General features: G+C 39.7%; 1 protein-coding gene across 3 annotated transcripts in view; it reads right to left on the minus strand.

Moving 5' to 3' along the window:
• The window catches only part of LOC137668510 (maternal embryonic leucine zipper kinase-like), a 24,516-nt gene continuing 7,867 nt past the window's right edge, over positions 1–16,649 (minus strand). For all 3 annotated transcript variants that reach the window (XM_068410083.1, XM_068410082.1, XM_068410081.1), the window contains 10 exons: positions 14,042–14,110; positions 13,395–13,493; positions 12,299–12,385; positions 10,887–11,015; positions 7,680–7,826; positions 6,700–6,925; positions 4,876–4,969; positions 4,260–4,428; positions 1,521–1,624; positions 1–369 (listed from right to left, as the gene is read on the minus strand). In XM_068410083.1, coding sequence (XP_068266184.1) covers positions 192–369; positions 1,521–1,624; positions 4,260–4,428; positions 4,876–4,969; positions 6,700–6,925; positions 7,680–7,826; positions 10,887–11,015; positions 12,299–12,385; positions 13,395–13,493; positions 14,042–14,110 — 1,302 coding nt within the window. In that variant the 3' untranslated portion in view covers positions 1–191. The remainder of the gene's footprint in view (positions 370–1,520; positions 1,625–4,259; positions 4,429–4,875; positions 4,970–6,699; positions 6,926–7,679; positions 7,827–10,886; positions 11,016–12,298; positions 12,386–13,394; positions 13,494–14,041; positions 14,111–16,649) is intronic.

Genomic DNA, 16,649 nt, shown 5'->3' on the forward strand with positions numbered 1-16,649 from the left:
TATCAAAGGAAGCATACAGAAGGCCTATGCACAGAGAGGGACAAAGAGGTTAAATTAAAAACCCAAGAAAGATGACAGATTTTTCAAGTACAATGGGGCGAAGAATTACTTTTCTAAACAGACCTTTCTAAAAAATTACAATTAAAGCCTCAGTATGAAACTGCTGCTTTCTCAGCACATGCATCAGGCAGTCACACTCGGCAGCTAGATAAGATGTCTTCCATCAGTCTCTTGTAGACCCAGGCATCACCTTTAAGCCGTTGTCGCCGGACACCCGCTACTTCACGTTTACTGAGTTGACACACTTCTAACTCAAACGCCATAGTTACTTTGCCAAAATCTGACCGTGTTTGACATTTCAGGGTGTAACTGTACAAAACAAAGGAAAAACAGAGTAATCATTGAACAGTTTAATGTTCGTTTTGCAATGCAATTTTGAAGTAATAAAAGCACAAATTATCCCATTGCTATTCAGAATTTTGGGAAACAACCCAGAATTTAGTCAACTGAGATCTTTGAAGACTTTAGTCCCAGAACACTATCGCTATGCCCAAGGACCAACATGTAGCACCAATGTCCTACCCAGCCATAGGAAGCACTGCTAGCCACAGAGCGCCATTCTCAGAGCACAGAGCTGGAAGGATGGAGGTGTTCCCACATTTTTCCTACAAGACCACTCTCCTCTCTGCAGACATCACTGCTAAGAGGCCGGTTACAGCTCAGCTGGTATGAAAAGTGGAAAAACTGGATATGTGAAGTTTAAACTATTACAATGGGAGAAGGTCCTTCTGTGCCATTCAGCACCCTTCCAGATTTTGAGCTTGAAAATGCAGCAGAGGTTGAAGTATACTCTGGCGTTCTACAATGCCAATCACTTAAATGTTCCAGAACTTCAGAAAACGCACGTTTAAAAGTGAGCACATTTCTTTCATGCATTGGGAAATAACAGACGTTAAGCTCCGACCAGAACTAGGAACCAATCCTACTCTCAGTACCTTAGTCCAGTAAGTAAATCCTACAAATTAAAATACAAATCCTAAAAACTAAAATGAGCCACACAAAGGTGTGTGGATTCTGTGCAGCTTTTAAAATGTACTCATCTCTTGGCTAAATGCTAATGTCTTTTAACCACCAAGAATGAGGGTTGAAAGGTATCCACATTATCTCACAAAATTGTCTGATCTGGTCACGTGACCGAACCCTAACAAACTTTTCGTATTTACAATTTCACAAGAGAGGGACAAAATTCACGTCAGCCTCTAAGAGCCACCTCACTATTACCAGTTTGTATCTGTCAGTCCAAGAGCTCTGTTAGAGCTCCCTAAACATTGTTTTGCATTGTGTGGACAAAGTTTTTATTGCACATGGTCATTTAGTGCTCTGTACACTGTCTATAAAATTATTGTAGTTTGCAATATGGGGCTGAGAAAGTAAGTTTAAATACTTTGCTTTATCAAGGATTGGAGTATTGACTATTTAGACAAATACAAGCTGAAGAAATAATCATATTTTACACTTACCCCTTCTGAACATATTCCACATGCTTCTTTGAAAGAACAGCGATGATTTCATTCAACAGTTGGTCTGGATTCAGTAGCTGAGTGGTGGTAACATTATAGTGTGCCTAAAAGTAGTCAGCTCATTAAAAAGGGTCGGGGGGGGGGGGGGGCGCGGAAAAAAAAGAAATCTTTCTCCTAAAACTGAAGACATTATGAAAAGTTTCTATAAATAAAGCTTCGGAACAGTAACCATAGTTACAAATGCTTCAACTTCCAAGTATTACCATAAATAGGACATTTATTGCACTCTACAACTACCTGAAGGGAGGTTGTAGTGAAGTGGGAGTTGGCCTCTTCTCCCGGGCAACTAGCGATAGGACAAGAGGGTACAGCCTCAAGCTTCGCCAGGGGAGGTTCAGGTTGGATATCAGGAAGAATTTCTTTACAGAAAGGGCTATTAGACATTGGAATGGGCTGCCCAGGGAGGTGGTGGAGTCACCATCTCTGGATGTGTTTAAGAAAAGACTGGACATGGCACTTGGTGCCATGGTCTAGTTGACAGGGTGGTGTAGGGGCAACGGTTGGACTCGATGATCCCTGAGGTCTCTTCCAACCTGGTTGATTCTATGTGATTCTGCAGTAGCCACAGGAACACTGAACAACTGCTGGACAATTAATATCAAAGCATGTCCAAACTATAATCCATTATAAAATCCAAAGTAGCAGCGATGGGCCAGGGCAGCACAGAGGCTATTTGAAGTCTGGTATGTAGCCAGAGACAATTCCTGGAGAGGACTATGGAAGACAGCCACAACACTGCTTAGAGCACCCTACTGCACACCCCACATTGGGAGGCTGCTCATAGCATGTTGCCTGGCTGAGACTGAGCACTTCTGATGTCAAGGAACAGGCATGGCACCATGCGGCTTTTCTAGGACTAAAGCATCACCACGTTTAAAGAAAAAAGTAACTTACTACTCACAAGTTTACTGTTATAGGGGGTCTTATATCACATCTAATGCTTCCTATAATGGACTTGTCTGACGAGTGACTTCTTGAACAACTTTCAGACACCCATATGTAACGAGAAGAATGTGTATGCCAACTGTAATGTTCCGCAAACGCTCTACCTAGCTTCCGAAGTCACAGCAGCAGATGAGAGAATACAAGATCATAAAAAAACCTTAGAAATTAACATAGGCTGAGGATGCAAAGTCAGAGTAAAAGGCTGGTTCTCACAGTTCTTATTCAGCCTGAAATGTATGCAACTCCCTGCCATAACTGCTGTAATGCTGTGAAATAAAATTCTGTCTTCCCCTATTGTACTCCAGTGTCCCTAGACATGCACCAGTCATTTTGCATATGCTATGGACAAGGGAAACTGATGCAGAAGGACAGAAGCTTTTAGAAACAGAAGATCTAGCTTTTGTTTCCAATTGCTCAGGTTCCTGAATTATTTCCACAGTTTGGACTCCTGTCTGATGAGTTGGCCAGGTTTGTAGCCCAACATACATCCTGAACTTGTAAGACTGCCACCCTGCCTCTGACATGTGCCTCTTGGAAAAGCTTTCACCTGGAATACAGCAGCTGAGTTCCATTTACACAGGCTGCAAAACACCAAGTGGTCATTTTACTGACAGACAGCCCTCCCCATCCCTGGAACCGTCCAAGGTCAGGTTGGATGGGGCTCTGAGCAACCTGATCTAGATGAAGATGTCCCTGCTGACTGCAGGGGGGTTGGACTGGATGACCTTTAAAGGTCCCTTCCAACCCAAACCATTCCAGGATTCTATGATGCTGACTGTATAGTAGGTGTCCTCACAGCTGCAGCTCTGGGAACTGGCCAGCTGAAGGTATCCATCACTTATTTCTATGGAACTGTTCATGCCTCAGTAACAGCCTTGCCTCTTTCATGTTAATCATCTTTTTCAAATATGTCATCTACAGATTCACACATAAGTTCCTCCTTGTATAACTTTTGAAGTACATTAGTTGCTTTTGAGTGATGTCTGCAGTTCTGTTCACTACACTACTATTATGCCAATGCCATTTGATGTGTATTCTACAAAGCTAATATTAACCCCATGAGTCAACTTTGGTAGGTACAAATTATTAATGTGATTTTAAAGTGCCCTGTGCAATGCACTAACTGAAGAACTGCTTTTTCTATGGCTACTTATAAGTGGCCAACTGGCTTGGACGCAGTGACATCAAAACTTTAAAAATCAAAATTATGCTGACAGCGACAGAAATTCTTTCATAAGGTGTAGTTATTTAGCCTTTAAGTTTAATGTCAGGTTCTCTTGACATCTAAAGGCTATCTCAGAACAGACATATCACTCCTGGGCTAGAAAAACCAAAGCCAGGAATGTTATCAAAATTTTTTTTTTTTTTTTTTTTTTTTTTTTGTGGGAGAGCTAGCGGTATCTCTATAAAAATAAAATTATTAACAATTTTCAGCTAGGGTTCCTTTAAAACTATCCTGCTTCCCCTCACATTTGGTTTAGATGGGATATAAAAAGCAATGGCCAAGGTCCTCCCTTGACCTGTTGGTGATGTGCCTGAGCCCAGACTAACATGACATCTCTTGGTGACAACTGCGACGTCATCATGTTATCAGATGCAGTAAGAGCAACTGCACTTCACTGTAGGATGCAGGCAAGTCAGATCACGGAAATTTTCACAAGACCGTTTCTAGAGGTATTGTATGTTTTCAATTATTATACTTCTTTTCATGTAAGATTCTTCTGGCAATGATACCTTAAGCTTCCTTGGACGATCTCTAGTGGATCGCTTCTTTTTGCTTGGCGTAAGCATTGTGATCACTTTATCTAGGCCTCTTTCAAGACTTCCGAATATTTTGGCTTTTCTCTTCTTTTGGCTGCCATCCACATGAGCTAAGTTGAGTTTTAGTTCCACTGAATGACACCTGTTACATGCACAAATTCATCGGTTATTTTTCCTCAGTGTTTAGAAATTAGTTATTTCAGATACATCACTAAAATACCACCAGACCTGACAGAATGAAGAAAACCAAAGTAAGTGGAGTGTATTATGAGAGCTTCTGTTTGACAGTCCGCTGAGATTTAAACCCAGAGACGTATAGAGAAAGTGCAGCCCTCTGGGGAACTGGAATAAGATGGAACTTACATTATGGAAAATAGGAATATATTCTGAAGACAATTGAGTTACATAGTTTTAAAATTTTTCTCTGGCTTCAGTGTTCCCTAGTGAATGTAGAAAGAGGTTTAGAAAGGTTTTTAACCAAGAGAATGGAAATAACAGCATGCTGTTGTAACAAGGCTTCCTAGGCAGAACATGGATTAAGGAAGTCCTGCTCTAAATCAGAAGTGTACACAAATAACTGGACATTTACCTTCTTTCATGAAGAATCTCGTCTGCTTTCAATTCATCTGTGTTTGTTGGGTTTGTGGGTTTCCTAAGTGGGGTGACTGCAGTGAACTGGCTCTCTGAAAGAAAACATCCAAGCCAAAGCAGGTATGTTTTTGCATAAAGGATTTTCTTTTCTTCAGCAAGGTTTTCTCATGATTAATAATTTATTTCGAAAACCAGCCCCCTTTTCTATCTCAGGTCTGTATCTTCAGAATGACGAAATGTGGTTTTAGTACATTAACAATGCAACCCCTACTCTACAAAGAAAAACTGTGACTGATTTCCCCAGGGCTCTACAAGTCAAGCCTTAGAGCGACCAGTGCAGTTCAGTATAAGAAACTTGGAAAGGAAGAGGAGTAGAATTGCTTTCTTGCTTTGCCACTGGTCCCAGAATATACACTGTGTCCAAATAGTTGCATTCTTCACCAAGCCATTTCACTCATATGAAGGGTGTGAGTTTATATAGCCATGTTTAGTAATACACGCTACATAACAGCCTAAAAAGTTCTACTACACACACATTAACAGAGTTCTGCAGTGCATGGTTATGAAGGTGCAGAAGCAAACACCAAGTGAAACAGTCAGCAAATGAGTTGTTACAATTAAATCCAACTTCAATGTTCAAGGTTTCAGCTCTCCACAGAATTGCACATGGCCCCAGACAGACAATGATGATCTCAAAATTCCCAATGGCTACTTCCACATTTCTGTCTCTAAGAGAGTATTAATACCACCTTGTCTGAATCAAAGATCTTTCCATGAAACAAAGAATTAGCTTTTAATTGTTTAATCCTCAGAAATATCTCACTAAAATGAGCTGAAACACTGCTTTTGCATTTCCCATTTCAGAAAGAGTACCTACTTTTGCTTTTCAAACTTACCATGAAGTCAAACTTCACAAGTTACCACATACAATCTTAAGACAAAAATCAAACTCAAACAACTAGCCTTTGTAGTGCACTTCCCTAAGTCCTTCACAAAGGATGTCATTGAACAGCAGTAAGTCCAGGATCCCTTATAACTTGATTCAGCTTGCAAAGACTTACTGTTTCTGAACAACGTTCCTTAGCATCTGGAACAGAAGAGTCTCCTATTGTAAGGAGTCCTTGGCATTTGAAGGACAGACAGCATCAACACCAAAACTTTTACATTAATGGTTGAAGGGAATGATACTGGACGTACAGGATCCATCATTTATCATAAAAATGAACTAGACAGCATGAGGACAGAAACTTCTGGGAACTCAGAAAAGCTGACATAATTTAGACAGATTTCTGTGGTCTATCACATAACTAAGATCTATACGCTGTTAACAGAAGTATTTTCACTGTCACACTGGACTGTTACTGTGAAAATGCTGATACGCTACCAAGAGAAATCTAAAAGTTTTTTTTTTAGAACCAGCAAAAAAAGCAGACTTGACTAAAAGTATACCTTTGTTTTCACTCAAGGTAATAACAAACGAAAAACAGTGTTGAGGAAATCGCGTTCTCAGCCCTCATGGAAAAGTGGAACCAGATGCAATTTTTAGGAGCACAGCACTTGGGTCCATGTCAGAGTGTGCCAAAGGCATTGCAAGCAGCAATGACTTCTGTAATTAACATACAAGTAACATGCCCTGGTGTTAAACCTCTTGCAGCACTTTACCAGACATACTAGAAGAAGCAGGCTGGTGAATATGGCAAAAAAGTTAAGTCTTCCAGAAACAGATGTGTTGGATACACAAGTATTATGTTCATATTTGAATTTACAATAATTCCTATGCAACCTCTATGTTCTAACTCCTCATTAGTTACATTTGACATACCTTTGAAGGCAGGTGCCTGAAAGGGTATGGTTTGTACTTGTGTCTCAATCTGACGCTTCGCAAAAGGAGTCTTTGGAGCAGGAAGCACAAAGGGCATTTCGTTTCTTAAAGCTGACTCTGTATCAACATTTTCTTTGTTTTCATGCTTCTTTGATGCCATTTTTCTTGTCACTGGAGTTGACAGTGTGAATTCTGTATCATCCAGTTGAGCATCATGCCTTGAATGCTACGAGAGTTGTAACAAAAAACAAACAAATGAAAAAAGACATTCTTTGCTGTATTCTGATCACATTCAGGAATGTTACAGGCAAGGAAATTCTAAAATTGAAGCAGGTTAAAAATACCATACAATGCCTGACCTATTGAGCAAAATAGTTTAAAACTCTTCAATACTTCTGATTCCCTCTATAACTTGCTAATAAACATCTCAAGTCATTTGCCATTTCTTTATCTGCTCTTCTAAATTATTCCGCTTGCACAATTAAGACTATTCCTCACCAGCTTATCTAAACATAGCTAAGAATTTTCATTTTGGTTTAACTGTATAATTTTAATTGCTTCATTGGATTTTCTTGTCCAATACAGACAGGTTGAATATCTTCAAAGACTTGTCCAGCTCTAGCCTAGCTCCAAGATCTTGGTTGCTGTACCTTGTCGTTTGCTGTACCTTGTTGTTTTCTGTTAGTTTTAAAATCCTCATTGCCTCATGTACTCCTTCCCTATACGCTGTTTTTATGCAAATCAAATGTCAAAGCTGAAGTTCTCATCAAATGAATCATGACCTACAGCTAGAAGAAGCCACAATTTATGCTCAGCTATATATTTAAAACATTTCTTTACTCAGTTTGTAACTCCCCTTGGCCAGGGTCCACCAAACATTTAAATACGTAATAAGTTTTATGTACAATGAGAATAAGATTTTTTGGATTAAGAACAGTATATATATTTTTTTAAGGAACTAGTATTTATTCTTCAAACACCTGCTTTGTTCTGCGAGTATTTAGAACAAATTCTTCTAATGGAGATTCTTCAAACAGTGAAGCTGCATCAGAAAATTCCATGGATCCAAAAGCATGTGGCACTTCATTGCAGTCTGGCACATCTTCATATGTCATAGTGTTTTCAAACTGGAAAGAAAGATTCAATTGAGATTCCACTGCACGATTAAAAGGAACATTTCATCAGAAAACTGTCATTAAAATCTAAATCTTACTTCTTTCTAAGTTCCTTATTATGGTTAACAGCTAATGGAAGTTCCCATGCCAGCGATCCAAGTTTTATAATATGACTTTAATATTGTCAGTGTGGATTTGTCATTTGTATCAAAAGCAGATGTGAAATTATTCTCATCAAAGAACCATTACCAAGCCATCTTTCATGACCTGTGCCAAGAAGAGAAGCAACTCACAAAAAAACCCTGCCTTTGATTTCAAAACTTGGACCACAAGCTCTTTTTACCAAGAGCCAAATAATAAGCTGGATAGAACCCAAGAAAAGAATGCAGGAAAGTCTGAAAAGGGGACAGATAGAGGTAAACATGTTACATCCAAAACATGATTACGGAATCTGCAACAGTACCTGAAACAGCATTCAGAACCCTTCATCTAATTGCTAGCCCTGAAAAAGGTTGTCATTTATTAATTACAGGATTCATAACTTCAGCCAGCTTGCTAACCTTCATGGCTCACACCACATACAATCAGATGTGTATCACAGTATCCTCAGTTTCTAACACCTTTTGCTATTACCAGGAAACTCTTCCCAAGGACTTGTTTCATACCGCTTCCGTGAAACTGCATACGGTTGTTTTAAATTATCAGTCCTCAGCTGGAATGGATACCTTTGTAGGAAGTTCTGCTGGCAGTAAGTTTCTCTTGGCCTGTGATCGAGGATATTGCAATGAGCAGATCTCTCATTACTACTGGAATAGAAACAGAGCTTCCTGGTATGCTACCAGACTATGACTTATTACAAAGGCCTTACAGGAGGGCTGCTAGCTACAGCCAGGAAGCTAACAGCCCAATATCGTAGTTAAAATCACATTCCATTACAACACTGTCCTGGTCTGGCCTAAACCAGGCCAATTTTCCTTTCAGTCATTTTTACTTTCAGCTGTCTCTTCTAAGTAACTGCACTTTCTGAAACTAACTACATGTTTTGCAGACAGTGTCTGCTTCTAGGACTGATAACACTCAAAGTTTGTAGTTATCACTGAGGCACCGGTAGGGATATTATGCAGAAAGGCTCTTGCTGTACTTATTCTTAGAGAAACCAAGGTCACTGCTGAATTCCTCACTGCTTACAAGTGAAGAGCCACAGGGGGGTCGCACCTCCAGGGAGGAGCGGACAGGACAGGTGACCCAAAATTGACCAGCGAAGGTATTCCATCCCATACATGTCATTCTCAGTATAAAGTGGGGGGACCACGAGGGTCTCGGCCTGCTGTTTTTGGGGCCCTCTGCCTGCTTGGGCTGCTTCTGCTACTTCGAGCTGCTTCTGCGGCATCAGCCTTTGGCCACTGTCCAAGGAGGACTCTGCCCGTTTTCCTGCTGCCCCCGATCCCGATCCGTCCATCCCTGAATCCAGTTGTCGACCGCCACTGGGCCCAGCCTGGGCCTTCCGGGAGCCTGCCCTGCAGTGCCGGTTGTGACGTGGCCGACATCGGGGGAGCTCAATCTTGGGTTTGTATATATTTGTATATATTTGATTATTCCAATATTATTATTATTATACTCTTTTTCATTATTATAGTTTATTAAAACTGTTTTAACTTTACAACCCGTAAGTCTCTCTCCCTTTTCCCTTTCCTTTTGGGGGGTGGGGGGGGGGCGGAGGCGGGGTGGGGCCTGAGGCAGGGTGGGGCCTGAAGGGTTAACAGAGAGAGTCTGCCACAGGTTTAATAGCCGGCCCAGCTTTAAACCACCATGAGAAACAACGAATGCCTGAATAGGATTCCTTGGCTACTGCATTCCAGATGAAATTCTTGACATAGTGAATTTTTCAGAATATCATTTTACAGTGAACGGCTTCAAATAAGGCAGCACTATGTACCAGTTTGGGCCACCAAATTCAGAAACTGGCGAAGGTAAAGGTTCTGTTTTCTTGGTTGTCTTCATGTTAGACCAGCTCTAGCTAGAGAACTTTGCTGGCTCGGTATTTCAGCAAATTCAGTTGATATTCACTCACAGTATCTACATGCAGGTAAGTTCAGTGTGTCCTGAGCGCTGTAGAAGGACTAATGGATTGCTGTGTTGTGTAGACATGATTTTCACAATCACCTGTGAAGGCGTAATGCATATGTTAAATAGTAGCATTAGCCAGACCAATTTACCTGGGACACCACTGGAGATGAAGTAACTTCACAGCTTCAGCGCTACTGAACCTAGAGAACCTCCACCTTCAAGTCATCTGAGTGTAGAAGACTAACCCACCACCATCATGCAAATCACATTATGCATATTCAGCAACTTATGACTCATGATCTGTTATGCAGCACTGGTAATCTTAGAATTCTCATCCGTGTTTCAAAACAGTTGTATGAGTGAACTGAAGTTATTTACATGCGATTGATTCAGATGCATAAGGAAGTATTTATTCTGAGTGCTTGTCACTATGCAGAGAATGGCACATTCAGATAGCTAGTTAACAATTTTACACAGATTTCTATGGTTCAAGTGGGAATGGCTAAAAGGAAGTCTGCAATGTCTCCATGTCACCTCAAAGTAGGCCGCCCAGACGACATGCCAGAATGTTTAAGAAGACTCTCCTTACTAATACACGTTCAATGCAACTAGCAAGGTATAAAAACATTTAAAGACAACGTGGAAGAGTGCAGTAAGAAGAGAAGAGGCATCACAGAGGAAAATCTGGAACGATCACATAGGCCAGAAAATGGGCAGTTTTAGTCCATTTCCATAAGCAGCCAAGGGGAGATTCTGTGCGGGACTCATAATGCACCATGTTCTCCCAGATAGTTGTTCCATTAGTGTCAATTCATAGAAGCAGCCCGGCTCACTACAACACGTTAATGAGGAGACCGAACTGTCTAATGACCAAGACTTTGGCTGATTGCACACGTGCTCTCTTACTGATATCTACGGCACCAGTTTGTTTTCCCAGGCAGAGCTTTGTTAATGCAGAGCAGCATTTTAAATCAGCAGGTTGTCCTGTTGAATTCAAAAACTTACCTCGAGGCCTGCTGATGGTGTTGTACTGGCGTGCCCTGTTAGACACGGAACCCTTAAGCAAATGCTCTTGCCACGAGCCTTCTTGGATTGAAGCAAGAGATATGTTGCCGACATTTGGTCATATTTCCACTAGAGGGGGGGGGGGGTGGGGAAAAAGAGTATTTTAATCTCCTGTTTGGAAACATTGTAAGTACAAAACAAGCTCAGCCTTCTGAAAGTTTCTGCAAGTTTTTCTACCTGATCTGCATCCCTAATGTTTGAGCACCAAAGTGTAATTTCAGACTTCAGTTGATTCACATTATGTGTTTGAGATCAAGAGACAGACTGTGGTGGTTATTCTTTGTAAGTTGGTTTGTAGTACGCTCACTAGGGTGAAAACTAATGCTGGGGCCAGAATCTGTCTACTGAAGCGAGTGGCAAAGCTATCAATTCAGTTTAGCCAATATTTCAGCCAAAGTCTCAATTTTTTGGAAGTCCCCTCCATTCTTCCCCCACGAGCAGCACCAATTTTTTGCACGATTTTCAGCAACTCTGCTTGTGTGATGAACATGGGTACAATGCTTGACAGGCTTGCAGCATAGTACAATTTGTTGAATTAGTCATAAGGGATTAGAAGTCCTCCAGTAAAGGACTATATGCAAATGACAGAAACCTATTTGGAAGGACTCTTCCCCCTGTAGACAGATTATTCAGATTATTTTCTATAACTGAAGAACAAGTAGCATTAACTCCACAAATCCATCTTAAATATCACACACATTTTAAAAGTCTGTTTCTACTAGAGTTACGTGGAAAATCTAACAGTTCTTCCAAAGCAAAGAACTATGTTACTGCTACTATGTACAATGAAGCAAAAAATTCAATTTCAAGGGAGAATTTTCAGATTCAGGTTGAAGCTGGAGTACGCAGCATGTTTTAAGTCTCCTTATTTGTATTCAAAAGTGACTAAACATACTCACTTTCTAAAAAACACTGCAAACAGTGACTCCAAAAACCATATTTTATAGTCTGTCTGGGTGATGTTCTGATATTTTTCTCTCGCTCTTTTTTTTCTTCTTACTTATTGAACAATTTCAAAGCAAAGAGTTAACCCAGTTGTTGTTCTGCTATACATTTCTGTAAGCCTATTTTGACTTTAAGAGATTCAGAAGGATTTTACCATGGTGCGAAATAACAGTAAGGTTTAGGAAGCATCACGAGAACAATTAAAGGAGGAAAAGTAAAGAACAAACTTGAACTTCGGAGCTGTAGTTAGGAGCTACAGCTAGATTCTGGAGTTCTGCAGGGGTTCCTTAAGTCTGAAAAGTATGAAAAATTTCATACTTGAGAATAAGTGAGCATTACTCTTAATACAGTAAGTTTATTTACTGTATTACTGTGTTTACTGTAAGTTACTGATATATACTTCTTACCTCTGATATTAATTCCAATATACTCTCCCTGCTCTGTTTATGAAACACAGAAAGCTCTGTTACGCAGTCTTCGTCAAGATGGCCCAGCTGCAAGAACATGGCAGATATTGAAGCATGAGGCTTTCAAGTTGTCTCATAACCCATATCTGACTGTGACACTGTCATGAAACACAGTGGGCTGAGTCAATAATCAACCAGGATTTTAGATCTTGTATTTTAAATAGTTAGCATCATAGCTAAATATTGTAGGGAACAGACTGAAATAGTCACACAACTTCAACAGCTTCACAGTCTGGCCCCTCCTTGGTGAGAGGTTGCAAATTTAAATAAGAAAGCCTGACAGTAGATGAGATTTTTACTAGAATGGAAGCTACGCTTTCACCTCTCCATAAATATTCAAAGCTATCAGACATGCACATCTTTTCTAGAGCCGGTTAGAACTGACGCAGCAAGCACAGTAGAGCTGTTCTTTATCTAGAGAAAAAGTGGCATCCAGTGGCCAATGGGAAGCATTGCCTGCAAACGTGCAGGAATTTCTCAGTACTTTCTACTGACAGCTAGTTTATTTTATTTCTTTTCCTACATTATTTTCTTTACTTTCCACACTACCTTAGTCTCTCACATGAGTACAACAAGTGATAGAGAGACGGGACAAACATACCTTCAGCAAAGTCAAATTTTTCTTCAAACTAGCAATTTTCGGTGAGGTCTAGACACAAGGTAAACCATAATCATGTCTAACATGCTCTCCAGAACATTTGCGGTTTGCACCTTAAACAAAGTATTGACCAAGCAGCCTGGAGAGTCAACTGGTCACTCATATGTGGAAATATTTCACATTTTGATGAGAATTCAGTTATTTTGCAAGTTAAGCATCAGCTGCAGAATACAAAGAAAACACATTCGAAATTCCTCCTCAAGTGAAATCGAGAGAAAGTAATAACATTTTGACACCAAGAAGAATCAGAAAGGAACCACAGCCATCTCAAAGTTCATCTTTGGAGAAATGTTTTCACACCCCCATACTGTGAGGACTGTAGTAAGCCAGTAAAGATTACATTAAATACTTTAGTATTCACCTGACAAGCGTACTTACTGGGTATTTACTTTGCCACCGAACAGCATCAGAATAACCTTGCATGAGCCAAGGGTGACTTAATAGATGTTTAACTGTGATCCGCTTCTTCGGGTCCACCTAGGGGGCAATAAAAATCCAGCTAATAAGTAAATCGTGGAGAAGAACCGAAGAAACTATTTGTCTTCTACTTGGAATTTTAGGGTGGTTAGAAGCTCAAATGGAAACCAGTACTGTTTCACAGCTTCACCAAAAGGAAGGTCAAACACATGAGCTGCAAAGAGCAGTTATAGAACCTACAGTTACAATAAGTGTTCCAGGAATATTTAGCATTGGCTAGATTGCTTAGATGTAGCCCAAATGCATATTCAGTACGTTTAGCTTCATTTATAAAACAGCTCTTATTTACATAGCACCATTAAGAACAACCAAATGCAGGCTGCTTGAAGACTGTTTAATCATTTAAACTTTGCTTAATTATTTCTATACCCCATCATTCTTCTCAAAGAATCTTCAGCAGAAGGCAATGCTAATCTTTTCTTCCAAAATTTGCAAGAATTAAACTTCGTGTTTAAACACTGAATATTTTTAAAGTATTTCATCGATGCAATGTTTTGAGCTACGCAATAGTACTTTCTAGACCTATTGAACAGAAGCAATACCTTTACCTGCAGCATTTGGTTAAGTAGTAGCGTACTGCTAGGTGAGAGCCACTTTGGAATACTGTATTTTCCTCTCTGCGGAAAAGAAAAGGATTTAGAACAAACCTTGAACGGCTAGCTCAAAAGGAACTGCTAAATTACCTGGGTGATAGTGACATCTGTATTCAGTCAAAAAGGAAGAGCAGCAAGCACATGCAAACTTCACTTTAAGAATGACTTGAATAAATTAAATGGTAGTACTAAAACCCAGCTGTATTAGTAAGGAAAATGCCATGTTTGAATTACCAGCTGCAGTTTTCACCCACTCAGCTTGTGTGACATTTCCACCTCTGTCCACTTTTACAGCTAACTGGGTCCTTATCTATTGCATTGCTTCATCATATCAACTTGATACCGAAGTTTTAGAAGTGCAGACATGTTGGAGCATGAATGACTGACATTAGTACTTTGAAATGTGAATATTAATTGAAATCACTACTTTTCAGACACTGGAAATAAACCATCCTCAACATTCAGCTATTCTTTTTTTGAATAGGCTACATCTAATGCTAGAGTTTCGATCTCTACTCATACTGCATACAGGAAAAAAAGGTTACAGATCTAACAGGTAAGTTTATTTCAAGCAAAGTATTTACTGGGGTTTTTTAAATTCTTGATTAGAAGAAAATCGAAAATGGCTTTCAGATCTGAGGTACAACAACAGTAGCTAAAAACCAAACCAAATCCACCATCAAGGACTTCTCAATGAAAATGGAGAATAAATAAATAAAAATCAGTAGACAGCCATTGTGAAATAACATAACTATCGATTTGTCATGGGAGTTTTCCTTCTACAAACAAATGCCCCAATAACAAAACAGTTGGTATTATATGCAACATATATTTCTAAGCAGAGTATGTATTGCTTTGATCACACGTTAAAGAATTTAAGTTACATCTTTGCAGACACTACTACTGAGCTATTTATAGATCGTTTCTAGGCTGTTTCATAATGCAGCTTTACTCTGAAACTAAGCCAAGTCAAGCAACACATGTAGTCTGCATTTTGTTTTTAGTATATTGCTACAGAACATGAGACAAGGAAAAACAAAATTAGCATCTACTTGACTGAGGGCGATGCTAGAAGGTAAATAGCTTGCAATAGCTACCAGATGCATAAGACCACATCAGAAACAAGTTGGGTTTTTTTTGTTTTTTTTTCTGGTTTTGTGGTTTGGTTTTTTTTTTTCAGAATTTACATCACATGCTTAATTTTTCATTCAAAAAGTAGAAGTATTTATTCAAGTATTCCCAAACGAAGATATGTGGAATATTCCAAGGAAAGAAACATTGCATGTAAGTCATACGATACTAATTAGATTCAAGCAGCAGATTATTACATTGACTTGGAACAATGGGTCTCAGTTGAGATTACAATAAATTTTCTATAATGTGTGAAATTAAATTCCACAATACTGCACAAATGTCCTCATTTCAAGTGATTTTCAGTCCACAACCACATAAAATTAAAACAAATTCAGAGTGGAAGTAGCAAGTCTGCATCTTAACACCTGTGACATCGGTTTTCGACTGCACCCAGACTAAGTTTTAAAACTTGGTCGTCTCAGTTCTTTTAAACACATTTCACTGGCCAACATTCTGTCAGTCCGAACAACTCAGCTTCTCTTTCCTATGCATGTCAGACAACTATAACTATGTGGAAGTCATCTTTGATGATCTTAAGATCTCCGTTCCACATCTAAGCTCTCTGTTTGTGTTTCAACTATCGACACTAAGAGAACAAATACCTTAAGTAGTTAGATCATTTACCAGGTTCTGCATCTTGGCGTAACGACCAGCATCAAGGATTTCTGTCGTCCTACAAAAGTATGCTTATAAATGGACAGGTTCTCAATGTATACTAACCTTATGGGTAGACAACACAGTTCACACCACAAGCAGAGAGGGAAAGGTAACTCAAGTCTGACTGATGACCTAGTTGATTCCCCTTTACAGCGATTTTCCTGAGAAACTGCAAGTGCTTGCTAACATTATCTGGACAATGCTCTTAGTCATGTGGTTTAGTTTTAGGTAGTCCTGAAAGGAACAGGGAGTTGGACTCAATAGTTATAGGTCCTTTCCAACTCAAGATATTCTATGATTATGCAAGTAGGAGTCATATCATTTTAATGGTGACTCATCTGAATATCAGCACCGTCACATGATCTCTTTGGATCACTTAGCCATTGCTACTTTTTTTAGTTCTTTACAACAACTCAAACCGAGCTTCCTATGGATCTTCTGTTAAGGTACTCATGTCCACTCCAATTCCAGACTAAAAAAACATGCCGTTTGATGAACTAATCCTGAACTTTATAGAGCTGTGACTGCTATGCACCCTGAAAACACTCCCTGTATAGATCAGCTGTCAGGTGCCTCCTGCCAGAGTAGTCATTGAACACTCTCAAGGAGTTTTTTGGGGTTTTTTTTAGACATATCAAACTCTGGGTGAAAGAAGAAGGAAGAGGTAGTAGAAGCCAAAGCCCTAACCCAACACGGCTACTCCTCACTCCACTCACTTGGTGGAAGCTTTACCAAAATAAATTTTATGGCAGCTTAGAAGTGGTTGGTAGAA

Source organism: Nyctibius grandis, chromosome 11 (assembly GCF_013368605.1).
Source record: "Nyctibius grandis isolate bNycGra1 chromosome 11, bNycGra1.pri, whole genome shotgun sequence".
Classification (NCBI taxonomy): Eukaryota; Metazoa; Chordata; class Aves; order Nyctibiiformes; family Nyctibiidae; genus Nyctibius; species Nyctibius grandis.